General features: G+C 48.5%; 1 protein-coding gene across 1 annotated transcript in view; it reads left to right on the forward strand.

Moving 5' to 3' along the window:
- SYTL3 (synaptotagmin like 3) overlaps positions 1 to 22,783 on the forward strand; it is a 94,650-nt gene that overhangs the window by 67,230 nt on the left and 4,637 nt on the right. Inside the window, exons 12-15 of the mRNA XM_045865830.3 lie at positions 5,231 to 5,365; positions 13,259 to 13,437; positions 17,412 to 17,514; positions 20,864 to 21,034. Coding sequence (XP_045721786.1) covers positions 5,231 to 5,365; positions 13,259 to 13,437; positions 17,412 to 17,514; positions 20,864 to 21,034 — 588 coding nt within the window. The remainder of the gene's footprint in view (positions 1 to 5,230; positions 5,366 to 13,258; positions 13,438 to 17,411; positions 17,515 to 20,863; positions 21,035 to 22,783) is intronic.

Below are 22,783 nucleotides of genomic sequence, written 5' to 3' on the forward strand. Positions count from 1 at the left end.
GCTGAACTCTGGAGCAGCTGTTCTCAAGTTTAATGTGTGTGTGAGTCACTTGGGAATGTTGTCGATATGCAGAGGCTGATCAGGAGATTTGGGGCAGGTGTGAGATGCAGCGTCTCCGATGAGTTTCTGAGGAGCTGTTGGGTGAGCAGATGATGCTGCTGCCACCCCTAGGACTCCCTAGATTGAGGAGAAGGCATCTAGAGATGTATTCGGAAGGTCTTTGAAACGCCGAAGTGCGAACAAGTGTTCGTTCCCGTGGGCACCCTGGGGTCTGCACAAACACCATCCCAGCCACTGTCCCTGGGTCAGCAGATGGAGCATAAGTTAGTGCGCATTCAGGAGACCCTGTGTTAATTCTTACAAAAGTACTGAGATAGATAATGTTACTCCCATGATAAAGATCTAGAGCCTGAGCTTTAGCCATAGGGTAACCGTCCTGTCAGATAGATAGATAGATAGATATAGATGGATAGATAACTAATTAAATGTGGGGCCAGGAGTAGGGTCCAGGTTTGTATGGTTCTAAATTCTATACTCATAACCTCCTCATTCTATGCCCCATGTAAGGAGGACAAATGAGGGCTGCAATAATTGGGATGAAGCCCCTCTGATGCTAACCCTCACTAAGGTTACCAGGCACCATTGTTGGCCTGCTGGGTAATTGCAAGGTTGTCTAATGGGACCAGGGAGCTTGAGGGTAGAAGCGAGGAAGACCAGGGACGGCCATGGCCAAAGAGCACCCATCCTGCAGACACTCCTCCATGCACGTCCAGTTTGCTGCCATGCTCTTGGCAGGACGTGCTTTCTACCTTTTGCAGGCATTCTCTCTCCCCACCTTACTTGAGGATATGGCTGTTTTAAGGAGCAATTTAGCCACATGTTTATAAAGTCCTCAGCAATCATGGCCTGCTCTATAAATGCTAAATAATTACGGGGTTGAAATATAAAGAGTACATCTTTAAATAGGACGTTTGTCAGACTGCAATTACACTGCCCTAGCTGGCGAGCTCATAAAAGTCACACTCACATTTTCATTGGAGCACTCGGGAGCATTTTGCCCACATCAAGCACACGACGTGGTGCCCTTTGGGAGTAGGGGACATCAGTGCCCACTTTGCAGGTGGCTAGGCTGAGGCACAGAAAGAGCAGATAACTTAAGACCACATGGTGACGCTGGGCTGGTAACTGAGAAAGCAGCTCAGGCTCGCTTCTCTGACCATTAGGTGTGAGCGGCATGTTCTGAAAATGTCCTGTAGAGACCCTCCCTTCAGCATCTGGGCCAGGACTCTTGAAAGGCGACTTCTCTTCCCCGTCCTTTGCGAGCTCCTGTGCATCCCCGTGGGATTTTATTGCGCATCTTATTAACGTGTGGCGGATCTACAGTGGCCGAAAGACACGCACCTGTTAACCAGGAAGGAAACACAAGAAGGGTTTGGGAGGGGCTGTCTCTGAGGAGAGGGAACAAGGACGCAGGCGGGGAAGAAACCTTTCTTTCATTCTATGCCCCTTTATGTGAAGTTTTCCCACGTAGGTCTGAAATCTGAAGAAACCACTGGGCCCTGGGCGCAGCGCTCCTGCATACCTTCTCTCCCCGCACCTGCTGGCCCCACTCAAAGGCTGAGCAGCCAGAGGAGAAGAGGGGAGGCGGCAGCGTGGGGTTCAACTGTGCAGACACTTGGTCCTCAGACTTGAGGGCTGTGGATTCCGCCCCCCGCCCTCCCCCACCCTGGGATGGTCCTAGGAGAGGCAGCCTCCCTCTCAGCTGGGATTTGATGTTGCTCAGAGCATGGCCTGTTGGCCAAGCCCAGCCCCGGGGTTTTCTGATACTTCAGCTGCAATCTCAGCGTGGCAGGGACCACTCCCTTTCTCTTATTTAAGATCAGCAAAAAAAAAAAAAAAAAAATCCCAAAGGCACAGATCGTGTGGTTCCAGGGAGTCCATAATTTGATCAAATCAAGCCTAATGTTTATTGATCTTTCAGCATAGAATATTAAACTTATTAACTCCGTGCAGAGTAGACCTCATTCGGGGCCATCATTTTTCTCTGTAATCTGGCCCGAACCAGATAGTTATTGAAATACATTAAAAATCACAGGGGAAAAAAAAATGCCTGTCTCCACAAGGTCGATAAGCTGCTCTTTGAATCTTGATGCCCTTTAATGGCACGGACCTGACAAAGTCATCCAGGCCCTTCTGAATTTACTGGGGAAGAGTTGAACATGACATTTCAGGTTGATTCCTTAGTCAGAATAGGCATGTTCTTCAGAATAGTGTCGACTTTTCTAATAATTATTTCAAAATATGTATATTTGCACTTAAGCTTCATTAAAGGTTTTCCAGAATCCTAACATATTTAGAAGCACAGTCATCACTGCCTATGAATTCGACCTGCCATGTGATCACTACTATAAGGATAGTTCTCTTTGTTCCTTTTCAGAACTTTCTGTCATCAGTATTTTTTTTTATGATGTAAAAACTATGTTGCCTTAGGGAAAATGGAATTAAGTGATTATTGAACACCTCAGTGTCACAAAGCTTTATATTAATATTTAGCTCATTTTATTCTTTCTATGCTGGACTGATGGCTGCCTTGTTGCTGTTTCACATGGCATCTTCCACATTCTCCAAGGCCATCCCCTGACGCGCTCAGAGGGTAGAGGCCTTGCGGTAGGAGAACCCTCTGACTAATTCTTCCTACTTCCTCCCACTTGGAGTTTCTCTGGAAAACTTTCCTCCTGCCTCAGAAATGGACGTTCTTTCCCAGGCACGGGGTCCATCCTCCTCTCTCCCCTCTGGGACCTTGCTCCTTCAGCTCCATGCTTTTCCTGTCTCCATTTCTGCTCAACCTGCAAGTATGCCCCGATCTTCCCCATCTTAAAAAAAGGAAGCAGCATCTTTGGAAAGATTCTCTTCAAGCTGCTCTTCCATTTCTTTGTCACAGCCTAAATCCATGAAAACATCCTCCGCTCTTGCTGTCACTGCACTTGGCCTGCTTTGCCCTCTCTCCTGTTCACTCCTAGCTTCCGTGCAGTCCATTCCCCATGCCAGTGTGACACTGTTACCCGGGGCGCCCCCAGGCACCCCTGATTGAAGAGCATGGTGGCCAGTTTGAACATCATCCTCGTCAGTGACTTTGTCGCCTTTGGCACAGTTGACCAGAATTCCATTCTTTTCTTTAATTACAAAAATGATTGTATTGCTTTTATATATAATAATACCCATGCCTATGCACTAATGAGAATTTAGAAAACAGACGAGGAGGAGGAGGAGGAGGAAGGGAAGAAGAAAAAGCAGGCACAGCGTTGAGCCAGGACAGTCACTTGGAGTACGCATGGACACCCGCTTTATGAAAATGGCATCATGGGGCGCCTGGTGGCTCAGTCGGTTAAGCAACTGACTCTTGGTTTTGGCTCAGGTCATGCCCTCAGGGTCGTGAGATTGAGCCCCGCATCAGGCTCCGCACTCAGCACGGAGTCGGCCTGGGATCTCTCCCTCTGCCCCTCCTCCTACTCACTCTCTCTCAAATAAATAAATAAATCTTTTTTAAAAAGGCATCATGCCACACATCCGCTTTTGTAATTTGCTTTCTTAAGAACCTCTGACATTATATTTTAATTCCTTCCATGTCAATACATATATATCATCATTTTTTACAACTACTTTTTAGGGCTTATAATTCATGCTGCCAAACTGCCCTCCTCTGGGGTTGACTCAGTTTACCAGACCACTAGAAGTGGAGTAGCCCGCTTTTCAGCACTTTTGCTGGCACTAAATGTTACACTTTCTATTTTAATATTTGCTAATTTGACAGGCAATTTTTTAAAAATCTGCATTTCTTTAATTTTAGGTGAGTCTTTTCTCATTCTCTTTTCTCCTCTTTGAACATCCTTCATCCCTGAAATCCTTCCCTTGGATCTGCAACTCTTCCAGCCTACTGTCTCCTCCCCTGGACCGGCTCTTTGGTGTCCCCAAGCTACCTGTTCTCTGGACAACCTGACACATCAGGAATCTGTCTGGCCTCTTGAGTCTCTGCGGTTGCATGGTCGCTAGCAGGTGCAGGAACATGCTCCATACTTGACCCTCATGATGGGACCTCCACTCGTGATGCCCCACCTTTGAGTCTCTTCCCAGCCAGGCTTCAACCTCCCACTCAGGTCATACTTCCCCCAGAGATCATCCCAACACCCTCTTCTGCATCAGCTCTCCCTCCCCTCTTTTCCATTGACTTGGCTTGTGACTCCATTTCAGTGGTGTATCTATTCCTGACCAGCTAGGCGAACCCCTGGAGGGCGGACAGTGCATCTTCTCCTTCCCCTTCTCCTCTGTCCCCCCCTTTCCGCCCCAGTACTTAGAGCAGTGGGTCAAAGATAGTGTTGCTTAACAAATGTCGGACGGACCTGAGCTGGCGCTCTGGGGATCGAGAGCATAAACCATAAGAATAATCTGGAGCTAATCACTTCTTTCACTTGCTCGCTAATATTCTCAGTCTTTCACTCCTGAAAATTACAACTACACTGCAAATGTTATATTTCTGAGTCCCACTTCCAACCCGGCACCAAAATCTAAAGTCTAGATTCACAAACTTCGTGTGAGTTCAGCCAGGAAGAGGTTTCCTACCTTGTGCGTTGTGTTTGGGAGTTTCTAACCTCTGCCACGTGTGGCTCCTGAGCATTTGAAATGTGTCTAGTGCAACAGAGGAGCCAAAATTATTGACTTTATCTGCTTGTAATGAATGGGAATTTAAATTTAAATAGCCACATGTAGCTAGTACCTACCACATTGGAAAGCACAGCTGGGTACATTCTAGAAGAGGTACTGACTATTAAAGTATTTTGATAAAATTAAGAGACATTTTGATTTTCCCCTTTTTTATAAGCACATTAGAGCTCAAACTGATAGGCTAAATATTGGATTTCATGTGATTTAATGTAGGGATCCTTATTAAGGTCAAAATGTGGACTTAACTTCTTTAAGACTTATTAATCCATAAGTGATCCACCCACCACTGCTCATGAATATCCCAGTGCTTGCTGGTGCCTGCCGGGGCCCCGCGGGTGTGTGTGTATGCATTTATCCAAGCAGAAATGTGCTCTCTTACTCAGCACCCAGAAGTTTGCGAATGAGTGTCATCGGGTCATAGATGCAGGCTCTGCTTGTTGTAGTTACCACATTTGAACAAGATCACACTGGGACGCAGACCCCATTATTAATTCTGTGTTTCCTTTTCCAGAAGGCAAGCGTGCCGGATATTCTGAAACCTCTCGATCAAGGGAGTCCCAGACGCCTTACTAGCCCTGTTTTGAAGCAAGAGGATCTCTCATCCAGGCCAATTCCCAGCACTTTATTCTCAGGAGGCTTGAGACACGTGAGTCTCATCTAATTCCCTGGACCCATGATGCTTGCCTGTCAGCATGATGTCAGGTTGGGTTGGTAAGCGAGGGTAGGAGGGAAGTGTCGTCCTGTGGGATGAACTGGCACAGGACAACACAACTTGGAGGTAGTTGGGAGCGGGGGAAACCTGGCTATACTTTGATGGTTTTTCTTTTATACACACAGATTTAATAATAAATAATGGTATTTTGGGATGAGAAGTTTTTACTTTCAAAGACATCTAATTTATCAGGTATTTCTCTTACAATTATTCCTGGGTTGTGTCTACCCACAAGTCATGAAGACATCCTCCTGTTTTCTTCTAGAAGCTTTATGAAAGTTTTTTTTAATATTTTATTTATTTGACAGAGACATAGCCAGAGAGGGAACACAAGCAGGGGGAGTGGGAGAGGGAGAAGCAGGCCTCCCGCAGAGCAGGGAGCCCGATGCGGGGCTCGATCCCAGGACCCTGGGATCATGACCTGAGCCGAAGGCAGACGCTTAATGATTGAGCCACCCAGGTGCCCCATGAAAGTTTCATTTTTATGTGTAGGTCTGTGCTCCAGCTCCTTGATGTCGTGAATGGTGGTGTAGGTTGAGGCTCCTTGTCCCACATGGATACTCAGTTATTCTAGCACCAATTATTTAAAAAAGACTCTCATTTCCCCCATTGACTTTGGTATTTGTTGAAAATCAAGTAACCATGTAAGCATGGGTCTTTTTCTGGGTTCTCTGTTCTGCTCTGACCTCTCCGTGTGGGCTGTGGCCCATCCTGATTACTGTAGGGAGCCGTGAAGTCAGGTAGCGTGGGTCCTCCAGCTGTGCTCTTCTTTTTCAAAATATTTTAAAGATCATCTCTGTTAAGAGGCAGACCTTTTAGTCATTCATTTGTTTAGTTGAAAACATCGAAGGAATGCTGGCTTTATGCCTGAGATTGTGGTATGTGATGTGACAGAGCCTCGGAGGATGGGTCACCTCACTGTCATAGCTCTTGAACTTACTAAATAATCTTAGACAATCACAAAGACTCTCCAAACGTCAGAGTCCTCATCAAGGAAATGGGCATCAAGTTTGTTCTTTTTATTTCACTGGGTTGTGTTGAGAATCCAAATGCACTCATTCCGTGGTGTGTTAGAGTGGTTAAGAACTCAGCTTCTAGAAACCACCTTCTTGGTTCGCATTCCAGCTCCCCTAGTGTGACCCAGAGCGCACCCTTCAACCTCTCTGTGCATTGGGGCGGTTGGGTTTTTACGGAAAATGGCATTCACTTTAGAAAATGATAAACTTCCCCCCGTCCCCCAACTACATGAATATCTGGTGAAACGTTAAAAAGTCGAGGCAGAAGCGGGCCAGACTGCACGCTGAAGGACGGCTAACATCCCTGCCTCGTCTACTAACTGCGGGCGGCCCCCACCCCGCCCGTCACCGCGTGCGCCTGCCTCTCTCTGCGCCTACTCTGCACCCTCACTCCTCACAATGTGGGGCCCAGCAGTGCGGGCATCACCTGGGACCTTCCAGAAATCAGGGTCTCTGGCCCCGCCCCAGACCTACTGGGTCAGCCTCTGCAGTCTAACAAGAGCCACCTTGCCCGGGAAGCCTACCCCTGCCCTGCCCTGCCCTGCCCGCCGTCATCCTTCCCTTCTCTCTGTTACTCATGGTCTCCTCACCTTCTACCGTGTCCTTGCTTTCCCTGCTGGGTATTGTCAACTGTCATTCCGGTGCCCGAGCTGCACCTGCCACGGAAGGAGCACTCAGCAAAAACTTGCGGGACCGTGGCACGGCTCCTTACCCGACCGACTGTGGATGGAAAGCCTACTGTGCAAACTCCTGAGCCAGGTGCTTCCCCATCAGTCGTTTGCACAACGATCGTGCCAGGTGGATACTATTACCCCATTTCTGAAATGGGGAAAACTGGTTCCCAGAGGTCGAAGTGAACAGTAACCTTGGAGCTCTGACTCAACACCCGGGAGCTGTGTGAGTCAGGGCTCTTTGTGCTGGCCCCCGGATTTGGTGAGCTCTCCAAGGGAGGGGGTCCCCTGGCCGCACCCCCGGTTCAGCTGCACTTGCCTGGGGCGGACCCACACCTAGGAAACCTTTCCCACTGGTGGGAAATGCTGCAGCGGTGAGGAGAAGCGGGTGAGTGTGTGTCTCGCACCCAGGCTCGGTTTCTTAGGGCAAGTCCTTCGAAGCCACCCCGCAAATTCAACACGGTTCCCTTCTCCCTGTCTTCTGTCTGGTGTGCTCTGATCTGTGCCCTTCAAGTTACCCTCGTGAGGTTGAGTTATTCCGTGATTACGCCTCACCTGTTCCCTTTAGACTGAAGCAGTGTTTGCCTGAGGAAACTAAACTCCCACAAAGCAAATACGGATTATTGCTTCGAGCCCAAAGATGTTGCCCATTCTCCTGACAGACATTGACATTCTTTAAGAAGCAGGAAGTCAGAGCCAGAAAAAGCTTTACTAAATCTCTGCTTAGTACAAGAGGAGAAATACAAAGGGGCATTAAGTAGGGGAAACAACCTCCCAGGTTGTTAAATCAGTGCCAAATGAAAGCAAGTGCTATTTTGGGGGTCATCTTAGCCAAATTTAGAAGTGATACAGGTCAGTGTGGGCAAGGGTGTGGAGCTGCAGACATTCTTAGAAACTGCTTGGTACGTTTATTCAGAGGAATATTTGTAGCTATGAAAAATAATGTTGAAGAATATTAATATAGAAAATACACATTGGTAAATGAGCCTATAAGGTTGCAAAATAGTCTTATAGTAGCACATATTTATAAAAACAAAATGGTTCTCCTACAGACATTGCAAACAAGTGAAAGGATTATACCAAAATTTGACCCTGGAACGATGGGGTGATGCTTTTCTCTTAAAATTTTTCTGGGAGCTCATCTGTATTTCCTGTATTTTTTCCATAAACGTGTAATGTTTTGGGAGGAAAAAAATAGTTTGCTTTACCAAAAAAAAAAAAAGAAAAAAGAAAAATCCAATCAGAAGGAGTGGGAACTTGGTGGTGTGAAGAAATACATTAATTTTTTAGACTTCCTACGGGAGAAAAATTCCTACCAGAGTTCCTGTCTGGTTTTTAATTTTGTTTATACTTCTGTTTAAAAAAAATCTAAAAAGGAATGCATTTATATCAGTGTTTTCATGCAGTTTACATTTTTCCTGCCAGAAGGTGTTGTGATTGGCAGGAGTGACCACGTGAAGTTCACGTTGGAACTCAGATATAGAGGTTGGCAGAAGTTTGAGAGGGAGCAGATTTTTAATCAAAGAATTAAAAAGTCCAACTCCCCAGGTGTTTTCTTTAAAGATAAATTTGAGACGTGGGATGTCATCCTGGCATTTCGGTCACTTCTAAATAGGGACTGGCTCAAAACTGTTCACTTGGTCCATCATACAGAGGTGTGTGTGGAAATTCTTCATTTTTCCATTAATATTTCTGAACTTATCTGGCTCTACTGATTTTTTAAAAGAGTTGTATTTAGCTTTCTACACATATTAATGTGTTTTTGTTAAAAAACAGAATAAAAAAGGATGACTATATTATGTCCATTCATCTAATGGAATACTGTTTGGGAGTGACAATGAATGAGCCCAAACCACACCTGACCACATGGATGAATTTAAAAAACAGAATATGTGCACAGTAGGAATGCTAATTATATAAATTCCAAAATCAGGTGAAACTAACCAGTATGTTGTTTGGGGGATATATACATATGTATTAAAACCATAAAGAAAAACAAGGATGATTAACAGGAAACTTCGAAACAGCATTTACTCAGGGACAAGAATGAGAAGAGATTGGACGGGGCGGGGTGGGGGCAGGGCACTGCTGAGGTCCTGCTTATGTTATTTTTCGACATCTGAGTGGTGAGGCGCATGGATGTTCATTCTATAGTTACTATTTAACTAGAGGTATCCATTATATGTACTTTTAAAATGTTTCACAGTGGAAAAAAAAAAAGGAGAAAAACAAAGGAAATGATTTGCTTAGCTTACGAAGGACGACCACATTGTGTGGCATTTTCCAAATGGTAATGAATGTCCTATACTCAGTATGCATGGGGACGGTTCTAAGTCTCTACGTGCATTAACTAACTGAGCCTCATCCCAATCTTATGAAATAGATCCCCATTTTACAGATGAGGAAACTGAGTCTACAGTGGGTAAGAATATTGCTCAAGATCACCCAGCCACTAAGTGTTGGGACCCGGGGCCGAATGGAAGCCTGTCTGGCTCCATGGCCACCATCTTGACCACTCAGCAGTAATGATCTCAGTGTGCTCTTGGTGATCAGGATTTTTTATTTATTTTTTTAAAGAATACAGTTGATGGTTGAACAACGTGAAGGTCAGGGACACTGACCTCCTGTGCCGTCGAAAATTCGTGTATAACTTCCAACTCCCCTAAAACTTAACTCATAGTCTACTGTTGACCAGAAGCTTTACTGATAACATTTATAGTCAGTTGACATACATTTTGAATGTTATATGTATAATGTACTGTATTCTTCCAGTAAAGTAAGCTAGAAAAAAGAAAATGTTAAGAAAACCACAAGGAAGAGAAAACATGTCTGCAGTACTGTACTGTGCTTACTGGAAAATTCTGCACAGTCAAACCCACGTTGCTCAAGGGTCAGCCGCAGCTGTGGTTTCCGCTGACCCCTTGCTTCCTGCCTTTGTGAAAGGAAAGGGCATCGAGGCTTGCTTGCGGTTACCGTAGCTAACGCGTGCCCTTCGGAGAAATCACCGAATGCTCCCTGCCTGCCTTAGCTAGTTCTCCTTTGCTTGTGCTCAGATTTCCTTTTCTTTCAAACCCCAGCAGCACCATGGCTCAAATGAAAGTCCGGCAGAGTTCTTAGTGGCTCTCCTCGGCCAGCACTTCTGGGTTGCCTCCATGGGCTGCTCAAAGTTGCAACTTGCTCCAAGATCCTGTTCTGGCTACAAAGAAAATAGAACCAGAAAACCTTCCCAAGGCAACAGTGGTAGAGACATAAATTATCTCGGGAATGTGTAGGCTGTACCCAGCCTACTCTCCTTTCCCTCCTGAACAGAAGCAGCCAGTCACCCGAGCAATACCTGGGTGCCCACCCTCTCCTGCCCCTACCGTTTCCTCCATGAACGATAGCACATCTTTTTTTTCTCTGCCTTTATGGTTTTTCGTTTTTGTCTTGATTTTCAGCAATTTTATTATGTGCCTACATGTGGCTTTATTTAAAAATAGTTTGCCTCTGGAATCCGCAGTTAATGACTTAAGGAAGTTCTAGAAGATTAGGACGACCACCCGAGTGAGCCTTCTCACTTCAGTTCTGTGACTCCTTCAGGCACAAGACCGTGTACCCCTTCATGCCATAATATTTACATAGAGCACTTCTAAATCAAAGTACTTCAAGTGCTTTCTCTATTCCCTTTGTAAATATTTACTGAGGATCTACCATGAGCCAGGCACTGAGCTGGGTGCTGGAGATACAAGTGAGGGCAGGAACGTGCAGGGCCCTGTGCTCTTGGAACTTCCAGGGGCACGGAGAGGTGGGTGTGACCCTCCTTCCGAGAGAATGTTCTTTTGCTTCCAGCAGACAGCTAGAGTGAAGGTAAACAGCCCTGACCCATCTGGTGTTGAGCTCGTTCAAAGCTGGGTGTCAGGCTTTGTGAGGACCGCCCCATTTCCTGTGGACTCTTGCTCCTGGGAAAGAAGCTGGGTGGGGGTGGGGGTGTCCCCACTGAAAGTCTGGAGGTCACCAAGCGCCTCCTCTGTGGTGGGCTTCTCCAGGAAGAAGAACTTTGGAAAGCATTTTTGTTTTTTTTTTTAAAGATTTTATTTATTTATTTGAGAGAGAGAGAATGAGAGAGAGCACATGAGAGGGGGGAGGATCAGAGGGAGAAGCAGACTCCCCGCCGAGCAGGGAGCCCGATGTGGGACTCGATCCCGGGACTCCAGGATCATGACCTGAGCCGAAGGCAGTCGCTCAACCAACTGAGCCACCCAGGTGCCCCTGGAAAGCATTTTTAAGTTTCTCAGTTGCTCAGTGAGAGCTTCCAAATCAGCAAAGCCCTTGAAGGGCAAAGAACCATCTCTCCCACTTCGCTGCAAAGTGTCTCTCCCACTTCGCTGCATTTCCACTTTCTCTGTGAACTTGGCGGCTCAAGCTCTTTGTGCCTTCAGGGCCCCGACACCAGTTTTTGTCTCCCAGCCCTTGGCTTCTGAGCCCCGTGGCTGCTGCGTTTAGCTTGACTCTCCTGTCTTCCAGCTCTGCCGGCTCGCAGGGTTGTGGACAAATGCCTCAGAGGGAGACACAGAGCATCAGCTTGTGCCCCTGGGCTTCTCTAGTAGCTTGGACCCTTGGTCCTGGCTGTCCTGGGAGCCCTACGACGCCTTGAAACTGTTTGGGACTTAATTCCGTTTTCTGTTTGTTCTTGGCAGAGAAGTTGCTACACTGCAACTTAACCTGATGTGGCCCAAAGTGAGGTCCCGGGACGAATGCCATATTAATCACTGGAACTTCTGAGCCCCTGCATTAACGCCCTCCTTCTGCTCTGCCAAGCATCCCTACCGTTCCCTCTTCACTCTTGGGGACCTCCCTGATTCCTGCTGTCTTACCACTCCTTGCCTTTGTGAGTGTGAAACGTAAAGACTGTTCTCCACTCGAACCATTGTGTGGTGTTGGCAGATCCCATTTTTCAGAGCCAGTGACTGGGTGCGGTGAAGTTGGTTGGTTCTTGGCCTTAGTTAACTCAGCCCTTGGCTTCCGGCCCCATAGAGGTTAATTCTGATGAGTTGTAGGTTTGGTTTGGTTTGGTTTGGTTTTGCTCTCTCTGCAGTGAGAGAGAAAGCCCCAGACTTTCTTCTTAGTTTCTTCCCAGGATGTTTTACAGCATGGAGGATCTCGCTGGGAATTAGAAGTGGAAATCCTTCAGGCTTCCCTATTTCTAGAGAGTCAGCACTGAGATTTCTGCCGGGAGATGGGGCAAATATTTAAGCAAGTGTAATAGTGCAACAGTAGTTGGTTTGTCTCTTTAGGCCTGGGCATTCCGTGCCACTTAGCCACATCACCTAAGCTCACAGTGCCTTAACTTATGGTGGCAGTTCTGTTTTTCATTGAAATACCCATAAAAATTTAGAATTTATTGTTGTCTTTGGGCTACATCCTTTACACATTTTATTCCATTTACTTTTTTTTTTTAAGATTTTATTTATTTATTTGACAGAGAAAGAGAGAGCGAGAGCAGAAACACAGGCAGGGGGAGTGGGAGAGGGAGAAGCAGGCTTCCCGCTGAGCAGGGAGCCCAATGTGGGACTCGATCTCAGGACCCTGTGACCATGACCTGAGCCGAAGGCAGATGCTTAACGACTGAGCCACCCAGGCGCCCGATTCCATTTACTTCTTACCGCGACCCCGGGAGACGAGTATTCATTTGTCCGTTCAGACTTTGACACAGCTAATTAGTAGCAACAGGATACGTCGGAACCCAGCTGTATCTGACTCCCAGTCCCGGTACTTAGCACCCCCGCTCTGCTGCTTTCCACAGGGCTGTTCCTGTCACGGGTATTATCTGCCCTCCTGAGACTTACCTTTGCAGAATTTCGCGGGAGATAATCCACTTCATCCCAACTGATTTGTGTTAAAGAATGAGATTGTGTAACCTTTATTGCTAGGCAAACACCGTATCTGGGCAAGACCGGGCTTTCTGAGGATTTCCCATCTCCTTAGGACAGACTATGTGGCCACTTATTTCGGCAACGTACAAACTGGAGTAGTATTAACTTACTATGAGTCAGGATGCATGTTTTGTGCGAAGTCTGATTAATTTGATATCTCGAAACCAGAACTGCAACAAATAGATTAACTGTGAAGTAATTTATTATGTCTGTCCTTCTTGATTTCAGGCCAGTCTAATTAGCATTAACAGCACTTGCACGGAGATGGGCAATTTTGGCAATGCTAATGTCACTGGAGAAATAGAATTTGCCCTTCGCTATTGTTTCAAAACCTGTTCTTTAGAAATATGCATCAAGGCCTGTAAGAATCTTGCCTATGGAGAGGAAAAGAAGAAAAAGTGCAATCCGTAAGTTTCTTTTTCTAAGTTTTGACATTAGGTGGTAGGCGTATTGGGTCTGAATTTTATATGGGGAAGTAAAAGTCCTCAAATAACCAAGACAATTGTTTAAAAGAACAGAACTATAAAGAAAACCTATTGAGAATGATTTTAAAGCTGTAGTAATTCAAACAATGATAGATAAGTAGGTCAGTCAGTGGAATCAGAAGTCCAGATGCAGAACTTGGCCTACTTGGAAACTTCTAGGATTATGAACAGAGATGAGCAACTTTTTATTGCATGCATTAGACACATAGGGTTCCCCTTTTGTGAACTTCCCATTCATATCTTTTGGCATTTTTCTACTGGGTTGCTTGCCATTTTTTAATTTATTTAGAGGAATGATTGGTTTGGTTTGGTTTGGTTTTGCTCTCTCTGCAGTAAGAGAGAAAGCCCCAGACTTTCTTCTTGGTTTCTTCCCAGGATGTTTTTGGATACAACTCTTCATTGATTGTATGTATTATATATATCTTCTAGTTGTTGCTTGTTTTCTAACATTGTTCATGATGGCTTTTCTTGAAAAGAATTTGATGTCAAATTTGTCAGTCTTCTCCTTTAAAATGTCTGTATTTTGAGTCTGTAGAAAAATTCTACCTGAAGGTTCTAAATATATCCTTCTCTATTTTCATCTATTAGAGTTTTTTCATACTTCAATCCCTTCACCTTAGAACTAGAATTGATTTTCTATGGCCTTTCTTTTTTCTTACATGGAAAACTTTGAGCATACTGTTTTAATTACCAGTCAGGGAAAGGGGATGGATTGTTGGTCCAGCCAAACTCTGCTCTGCTCTGCAACCTTCAGGAGCTCCTCAGGGCAGGACACATGAAGTGCCTTGCTGTGGAGTATTTAGGGTCTCCATAACAGTGTCCCTCTTGTCCTTCTGGTTTCTTAACTTCTGTTATTCCCCCAACTTATACCTTTTGCTCCAGGAGAATTGGAATAGTCGTTTCAAAGCTGTCCCCTGATTTTTTCCAAAGAGAGGCTTTCCTCATGTTTATGTTGTGACTACTTTCCCTACACCACTCCCACAAGTAGCAACCATAATCCTGTCCATTCTTCAGACTACTGTCCAGTCCCATCAGACAGGATGGGACATTATTCTGCCCATGACTGTTCATGCATGCTGAGCCTCTCTTGTAATTCTCAAAAGGACTATAGTGAGGTGGTTGAGGGTATGGACATTGCACCCTGGTCCACCATTTATGTGGTTTGACCTTGGACAAGTCACTCAACCTCTCCATACCTCACTGTAACACAGGGAAAATAATAGCACCTCCTTCAAAGGATTGTTGTAGTGTTTCCTGGAATTTGCCCATGTTAAGCCTTCAGAACATTGTCTAGAACATAATAAACATTCAACAAATAGGAAGCAAGTGAGGCACAAAGTGCACAGAGAAGTAGACCTAAAACTCCACAGAGGGACCCCCTTGAGGCTTTGGCCAAATACTCAGGGCTCATACAGACAAGATTTCATGAGGTCTGTCACAGCGCGGTTACTGGGGGTGGTGAGCCCCTGGGCGTGGCGCAGTGATGGGGAAAATGGGAGCTCTGACCAGCCGGAGCGGAGACTGCTGAACACCTGGGGCACTCACTGGGACGCAGCTGTAGGATTTTTCCAGCCTCAGAGGAGGGGCTACTCCAACTCTCCCTACCTCAGCAAAATCAAGCCTTAATAGGGTCGAACTGAGTTGCCCGTCAGTGAAATGCCTACTAGAATATTAGTCAGTACTTTTTAAAGGAGAAACAGCCCAGAGAGGATTCTGGGAAGGTGGCAGGGTGGGAAGCCGTAGGTCTCCCCTTGTAAGACAGTGATTGCACTGGTAGAAGCTCTCTCATGAAACGGCTTTGGAACTGCAGTCTCTTGAAGGCTTGCAACTTCCCACGGAAGACTTGGATGGTACATTGGGGTTCATGTCAGTCAATTTCCGCTCTTAGCCTAATAGCTGCTCTCCCTCCCCCCACGCCCAGCCACATGGCAGGCAGCCGGGCTGGTGTTCCCAGAGCAGCTTACGCACCGCTTGCAGGAGTCAGCGTGGGCAAATAAAGGGAGTCTGTCCTCCAAATATCAGGGTTGTGTGCTCTGACTGCAGACTGCCGCTTCTGATCACAGAGGTGCAGACCCAGAAGCAGGCAACCATTGTGGCAATTTCCTCCAGTTGTTGAGGTCCCCTTCCCATCCGGGCGTCCTCAGGAGGATTACCAGCAGATTTCTCATCAGATCCTTTAGAGGCCAGGAGGCAGTCAGTAGACCTATTCAAAGTGCTAAAGGGGGGAAAAAAAAAACAGAACAACCCACCTGTCAACCAAGAATCCTATATCCAGCAAAGCTGTTCTTCAAACACGAGGGATAAACTAAAACATTCTCAGATAAACAAAAGCTGAGGGACTTTGTCCTGCAGGAACTAAATACTCGAGGGAGCCCCCTGCGGGGTGAAATGGAAGGACACCAGACGGTATCTCAAGGTCATGCGAAGAAATAGACCTCAGGAAAAGCAAATACACAGGCAATGATAAAAGCTAGTATTATTTAACAATGGTGTGTACTTCCACCTTATATATTTTAAAAAATTATTTGTCTCTTATTACTGCTGTTTGTTTGTAACTTTGGTTTATAACTGCACACTTTGTTTTTGACCTAACTTAAGAGACCAATGCATTTCAAAGAAGGATTAGTTTGTGATTTTGGTTACACAGTGTAGAAAGGTGTCATTTTGTGACCTCAGCAATGCAAAGAGGTGAGGTTGGCACTAGGAAGGAGCAGAGTTTTTGTTTGCTATTGACGTTAAGATGGTAAAAATTCAAAGTAGAGTGTTATAACTCTAGGAGATGAGATGTAATCCCCTTGGTAAGCGCAAAGAAAACAGCTATGGAACATAATACAAAAAGAAATGAGAATGGACTTTAAACATTTTACTACAAAATTCAGCTAAATACAAACGAATGGGGGGTGCGTGGGTGGCTCAGTTGGTTAAACAGCTAAATTTTGGGTCAGGTCATGATCTCAGGGTTGTGAGATCAAGCCCGGCCTCCAAGCACAGCGGGGAGTCTGCTTGAGATTCTCTCCCTCTGCCAGCCCCACTCACGTGTGCGCATGCCTTCTCTCTCTCTCTCAAATAAGTAAATCTTTAAAAAAGTAAATACAAAAGAATGACTACAGTACCACAGTAAATGGGAGACACTAAAGCTAGAAGGTTTACAGAAACAAATAGCAAATGACAGAAGTAAGTCCCTCCTTATCAGTAATTACTTTCAATGTAAATGATCTAGACCCTCCCATCAAGAGGCAGAAATTGTCAGAATGGATAAAAACACAGGGTCCAGCCATTACTGGAATCAGTAGTCCTTGGCATCACCGAAGCGGCCAGAGGAGCCAGGAAAGGGCAGTGTGAGGACCTCACCAGAGGGGTCAGTCTAGAACAGGATTTCAGGGGACGGGCAGAATGCAGGTGGAGAGGCCCCACAAGGGGAAAGTAAAGGGTGAGGCATATACTTCCTATTTTCACTTTTTTTTTTTTTTTTGGCGGGTTGGAGGAAGTGACAGGTGGAGGGAGGACAAGCTGACACAGGACCTCCACATCCAGGCAGGTTCTCTAACCTGCCACCGTGGAGCCCCAAAAGCCCAGCCTCTGCATCCGTGGTCATCACCACATAGGCAGGTAGTAAGTGATGTAGATGCTAGGGGTAGGGCAGGAGGAGAGCAAGGGAGCCTTACACCCCCAGGAACATTCCAGAGGATTATGGCCAAAGACTGTGTGAGCCAGAAGGTGTGTAGCCAGCACTGTCCTTGTTCCCCACCAAGCTCTTTCTGTCAACCCCCAATCCAGGGGGAAGCAGGGTAAAGAAAATGCTGAGGTCTGATTCTCCTCCTTCTGAACCCTTTGTCCCCCTGCCCCCTACCACCTTGCTGAGCTCTCACCTTGTCCTGTCTCTGTCTGGCCACTAGGTACGTAAAGACCTATCTACTGCCTGACAGATCCTCCCAGGGAAAACGCAAGACTGGAGTCCAAAAGAACACGGTGGATCCAACATTTCAGGAGACCTTGAAGGTACTTGTTGGACAAGTATTCATGTGCTAAGTCTCCCCGTCCCAGGCTGGGCACCCGGGGCCAGAGTTCAGCAGAGTGTTCTTCTAAACTCTTGAGTCAGTTAAATATAAGTACAGACACTTATACGTTTCTGTAGGGCTCTGTCAATCAGTGGCAAGGTGGTAGAAAATAAATTTCAGCCTTTGTACAGGAAAAGTGCAGAGTCTGCTGGACTCGAGAATGGCTCTTGATTAATGATTTCTGAGAAAATGGTGAAAAAGAACCTGGTTGCCTCTCAGTCTCCAAAACTGGTTTGTCCTGTTGAATTTTTATGGCTCCCAGAGAGGTACTTTCAAGCAGGCTCCTCTGTGAACTACTGAGTTACTATCTTCACGAAAGTGTTCCTTTATTGTAATAATCTGGCAGCCCTAGGCTGCTTCTTCTATGAGCAAAAAAAAAATAGTCATCTTATGAAAAACATTTTATAGAGGAATTGTTTGGGTTTTCACTTTCTTTGGTGCTAAGAAACAGGATTTGTGATGTGGGGCAGAGAGATAGGGAGCGACTACGGGGATTTAGGGTGGACGGTTGGAGACGATGTGTGGGAGAGGCCGAGAGCTAGGTGTGGGAGGCTTTGCACTGGACGAACCATCCAGATGCGCAGGGATGAACCCAGTCAAGGCTGGGCAGCCCAGGGACCCCACATGTCAAGCTTGCACAAGGAGAGGGCTTGGTTTGCCTTCCTTGGCAAGTAGGGGCATTTCTGAACTCCAGCCAATGACCGTCTGGCCAGTTGGCAGGAGCTCCATTTGTTAAATAATAAAAACCATTGTTTCCTGTGTCCCTGCTGTGGCCAAGTGACCTGAGCTATTAGAATCCTCGTTTACCAACGGGGAAACTAAGGCTTAGAGAGTATTCAGAATTACAGCTCTAACTCACGATGGACTGGCATTCCTCCACAAGATTTATGGTCATGGGACTCCCCCAGAGGATTTTCTAAAAAACAGACTATGATTCAGCAGGTGTGGGTGGTATCCAAGGGATCCCCGTCTGAGACGCCCTCTGGTAGCAAGTCAGTAGACACGGGTCTTGGCGTAGTTTTGCTCCGTATCTGCTGAAAGAGTTTTGAAAAGCTCCGTGCCCCCTCAGACAGTTTAAGTTCATATCCAAAATCACTCATCGTAAGTTTAATTAAGGTGTTTTGTACTAAACAGGTAAACAAATAGTTCACATTTTATGAAATGAGGCGAAGATGAGGACTGAGTATATTTTAAATATTATATAGTTTGATTTTTTAAAGTTTTAACTACCTGATTTAACGTGCAGGCAGAATCTCAAAGAAATCGCCCCCAATTTTTATCCATTGGTTTTTACCCAATGTATTGTGGATATTTCGGTTGTCCCGGAAAACTTCCCAGGTACATTGAAGAGAAGCCACGTCCCTCATCTCGTCTAAAGTCTAGAAAGTGATCCTCCAGGTTTTCTAGGCAGGCGCTCCACGGGAAGACCACCGTAGGGGGCCTGGGAGGGTGCCACGCCACACCGGATCTGGGGTCTGTGTCTGAGGCTGGGTGCTCAGGAGAGGCGGGGCAGCCACCCAGCCTGCTGGGACCGCCTTAGGGGTGGACCAGGGCGCCGGGGAAAAGGTCTCTTTCCAAAAAGGGATTGGGTCAACCGGAAGGAGTCGTGGTTGTTGGCGGGGGGCCACCGTGTGCGAGGACCCCTGAGAGGCAGGCCCCCTGCACGGGGTGGATGGGGAGGATGCCGCCGCCCGAGGGGGTGACCGTGGGCGACAGGCAGCTGCCCGCCTAGGACAGTCCATGCTCAGGGGAACAGGGGCAACGCCGGGAGCTGGCAGCCTTGGCAACTGACTGGCCGTGTGGCCGTGAAGGGGACAACGAGACAGACTGGGTGACTCTGAGGGCAGAGTCAGACACAGACCGTGGGCGCCCAGCTGGCTCGGACGGTGGAGCGGGCGACGCTTGATCTCAGGGTTGTAAGTTCGAGCCCCACGTTGGGTGTAGAGATCACTTAAAAAAAATAAAATATTTAAAAAGAAAAAGAGATTAAAAAAAAGAAATGGACCATGGACTTGAGGGAAGCCGACTGAAAATCAGCCCAGGGCGTAGAGGGATGTGGCTTCTGACCACAATGGGCACGGATAATCCCAGAGGGAAGAAAAGGAGGGGCAAGTGGGGCAGGCAGCCTGGCCCCGAGGGGGTGTTCGCGGCCTGGGGGGGGGGCAGGGCAGACGCGGCTGCGGGCGTCCCTGTTGGGGAGACCGAGGGAGACAAGTTACGACTGCTGCACATACCCGTGTCGCTCCCCTCTTGGCCACCAGTGGATGGGCACGAACGGTGTGCAGATGGGTCTCAGGCAAACCAAGGCGGCCACTCTAAGTGGGGGTGAGGCCTGGCCGTGCGACAGGCGGTCCCGGGAGGAGCCAGGACGCCAACCCCAGCAGGGAGCTGCCGAGTGGGCGTTTCCCCTGTAAACGGGTCGGGTGATCGCTAACACTGACCTCAGGGGACGCTCCTGGAAGCTAAGGAGCAATGTAACCAAAGGCCTGGCGCAGAACAAGGGCTCAGTAAAGTGTAACCTTTTTTTTTCATTATTGAGAAAATCCAACGAATAGGCTTGGAACAGGCTCACAGAGGCTGAATGGAGTCAGCGGCTCTTGGGAAGCCTGGCTGTGTCCTGGCCTTCAGGAAGGGGCCGGGGCCCTCTCACCCAGGGCCTTTGGCCTCTAGTCCCCGTGGGGGCAGGGGCCCACCGTCGGCTGGAACGGGGGTGGGGGGCAGACTTTCTTGTCCTCTGGCTGTGCTGAAGCTCCTGTGGGGGCCAGTGAAGAAACAGCTCTGTGTGACCCTGAGCACCAGACAGGCCTGGCATCGTCCGTCTAGGCAAAAGCCCATGCTAAAAACTCAGGTTTATGTTAAAAAAAAAAAAAAAATTCCTAGCTTTCAGTATCTTTGAACAACCCTGGCCAGGCAAGTTCAGTTCCTGAGCTGAGACAGATCTTGGCTTCAGTTGGATGGGGCCTTCCCTCCTTGCCTGGGGCGCAGATCTGGATTGTGGGAGGGGGACTCTGTAGCTGCCCAGCCTTTCCCCCCAGGCTGAGTGCTGGCTACATGGCTGGTGGAGGAGGTGGTTCTGTGTTTGAGAAAGCAGAGACCACCCCCCACCCTCGCTCCAAGCTGCCCAGCCCACCCTGACCACACCAAGATGCTCCAGCCTGCAGGAGGAAGGCCCCTGTGGCCCAGGTCCCCGGAAGCTGTGGGTCTCCGGAAGCTTGGGTCCCTGGAAGCTGTGGGCTTGGGGAGATGTGGGCCAGGAACCCAGACCAACTGCCTCTGCTCTGTCTTTGCAGTACCAGGTGGAGCCCGGCCAGCTGGGGACCCGGTGGCTGCAGGTCTCTGTGTGGCACCTGGGCATGCTCACCCGGAGGGTGTTTCTTGGAGAGGTGACCATCCCTCTGGCCACATGGGACTTCGAAGACCGCACAACACAGTGTTTCTGCTGGTATCCACTGAGGGCCAAGGTGAGGTCTGGTTTGGGACTGGACTACCCTACCCCCACCACGAAAACAAAACTCCCTTTTCAAAGGGGTTCTGGAAGAGAAAACCTACCCGGGAAGCCTCGGACCCAAGACACCACCACGTGCTTGCCTGCTGGGGCTCTTCAATAGGAACTTCCCGGGGAGGAAAGGCTCCACGTCAGGCTCTCCTGGGTGGGGTAGGGAGCTTTCCCTGCTCGGGTTTGCTCAACTACCTGAGAGCCCCTTCCTCAGTGTAGCCTGAACATCAGCCTGGGTCAGGTCTAGGGGTTTGGGCCTCCTGTGATGGCCTTGTGGGCCCACATGCTCCCCTCCCCAAATTCAGGGTCACTTGGTTTCAGCCCGGGAGCCCTGGGCTCGCTGCTCCTGCGGCCGGAGGTGACCACATGCGCCCAGCAGCCTGCCCCCAGTCGTGCGGGCCCGGCTGTGGCTTCTGCACTCCTGCCCCAGGCGCTCCCAGAGCAGAAACGGCCGAGAGCGGTGGCCCGATGTGGTCAGGAGGGCCGGGGCTGCCCCGACCTGCAGGGACTCAGGGCAGGGCGCGGGGGCGGCCCGGAGAGGAGGCCCGCTCGCAGGCTGTGCCACTAAGAGGAGAGCCTGGGGAAGAAAGTCTGCATTTCTTGGAGCAACTGCTTTGCACTCTCTGTGCCAAGATCCAAGCACAGAGGGGAGAGGGGACCAGGGACGGCTGAGATAATAGGGGCGGAGGAAGCGTGGGCTCCTTCATCTCCTAAGAAATGACCACGCTGTGCCAGTCCCAGCAGCCAGAGTCTGGCCCCGAGGCTGAGGCTTTCCCAGGCCTGGGCCAGGTTCTGTGCGCTCTCACCTCCCCGGGCCTCTCTGAAGCCAGGGGGGCTGACTGGCCGGCTCTCGGATTTCCGACTACTGTCGGGTCAAGCCAAGGGTCTCCCGCCTGGGGGCCGCCCTGTCCCACCTCTCCTGCCCCTTTTCCTCTACACTGCTCAGCATGGCCCCGGCATCCGCATCCCGCACCCGTGCTCACCCTTCTCAGAGCCCGTCCTCAGGCATCCACTTGGGATGTCTACTTGGAATGCTTTCTTCTAGCCACGGTCTGCCCAAGACTTAGCCGGAATCCCACCTCCTCCATGAAGGCTTTCCTGATTTTCATTTTTCATGATTTTCCCTGCCAGTGTGCTTTCCCCCAGGATCCGCCCATCTGTTCCCTCTAGAGCCTCGCTCGGGACAAGACTAGTGGCCACCAAGGCTGCTGGCGAGAGGAAGAGGCGTAGAGGGTGCCAGGCTAAAGGATGTCCTTCCTAACACCAGCTGATAGTGACCCCCCTGGCTGGATTGGGCGTACCCTGCTTCCAGGCCTGCCCCCTCGGCCCTGACAGCAGCCGCCCGAGGGGTTAGTGCAGGTTTCCAGAAGTGGAGGGTGGAGGCAGCTTTATCTCGTCTGGCACCCGAGGGCCAGCCTCCTTCTGGGGAGGCAGCCAGGAGCCCATGAAGAGACACTGCGGAGTAGACGGGCCGGCCCCGCCTCTCCTAGGAGTCCTCGCCGAGTCCACTGACCTAGAGGGGCTCAGCTTTATCCCCTTTCTTCACACTCTGGCTGTGTGTAGGTTTTCTGAGGACTATCCTGTGGGAACGTGCCAGGGCCTTTGAGCCCTCTCACCTCCTCAAGGCATGGGGTGGGAATGGAGAGTCACCACAGATGGAAGAGTGACCAGCCCTGCCATGGGCCTGTCCACTCCACCCCAGGGCACTCCCCAG

This window comes from Mirounga angustirostris, unplaced genomic scaffold, assembly GCF_029215605.1.
Source record: "Mirounga angustirostris isolate CCGP_5_RB_7025 unplaced genomic scaffold, mMirAng1.0.hap1 SCAF_8, whole genome shotgun sequence".
NCBI classification, from domain to species: Eukaryota; Metazoa; Chordata; class Mammalia; order Carnivora; family Phocidae; genus Mirounga; species Mirounga angustirostris.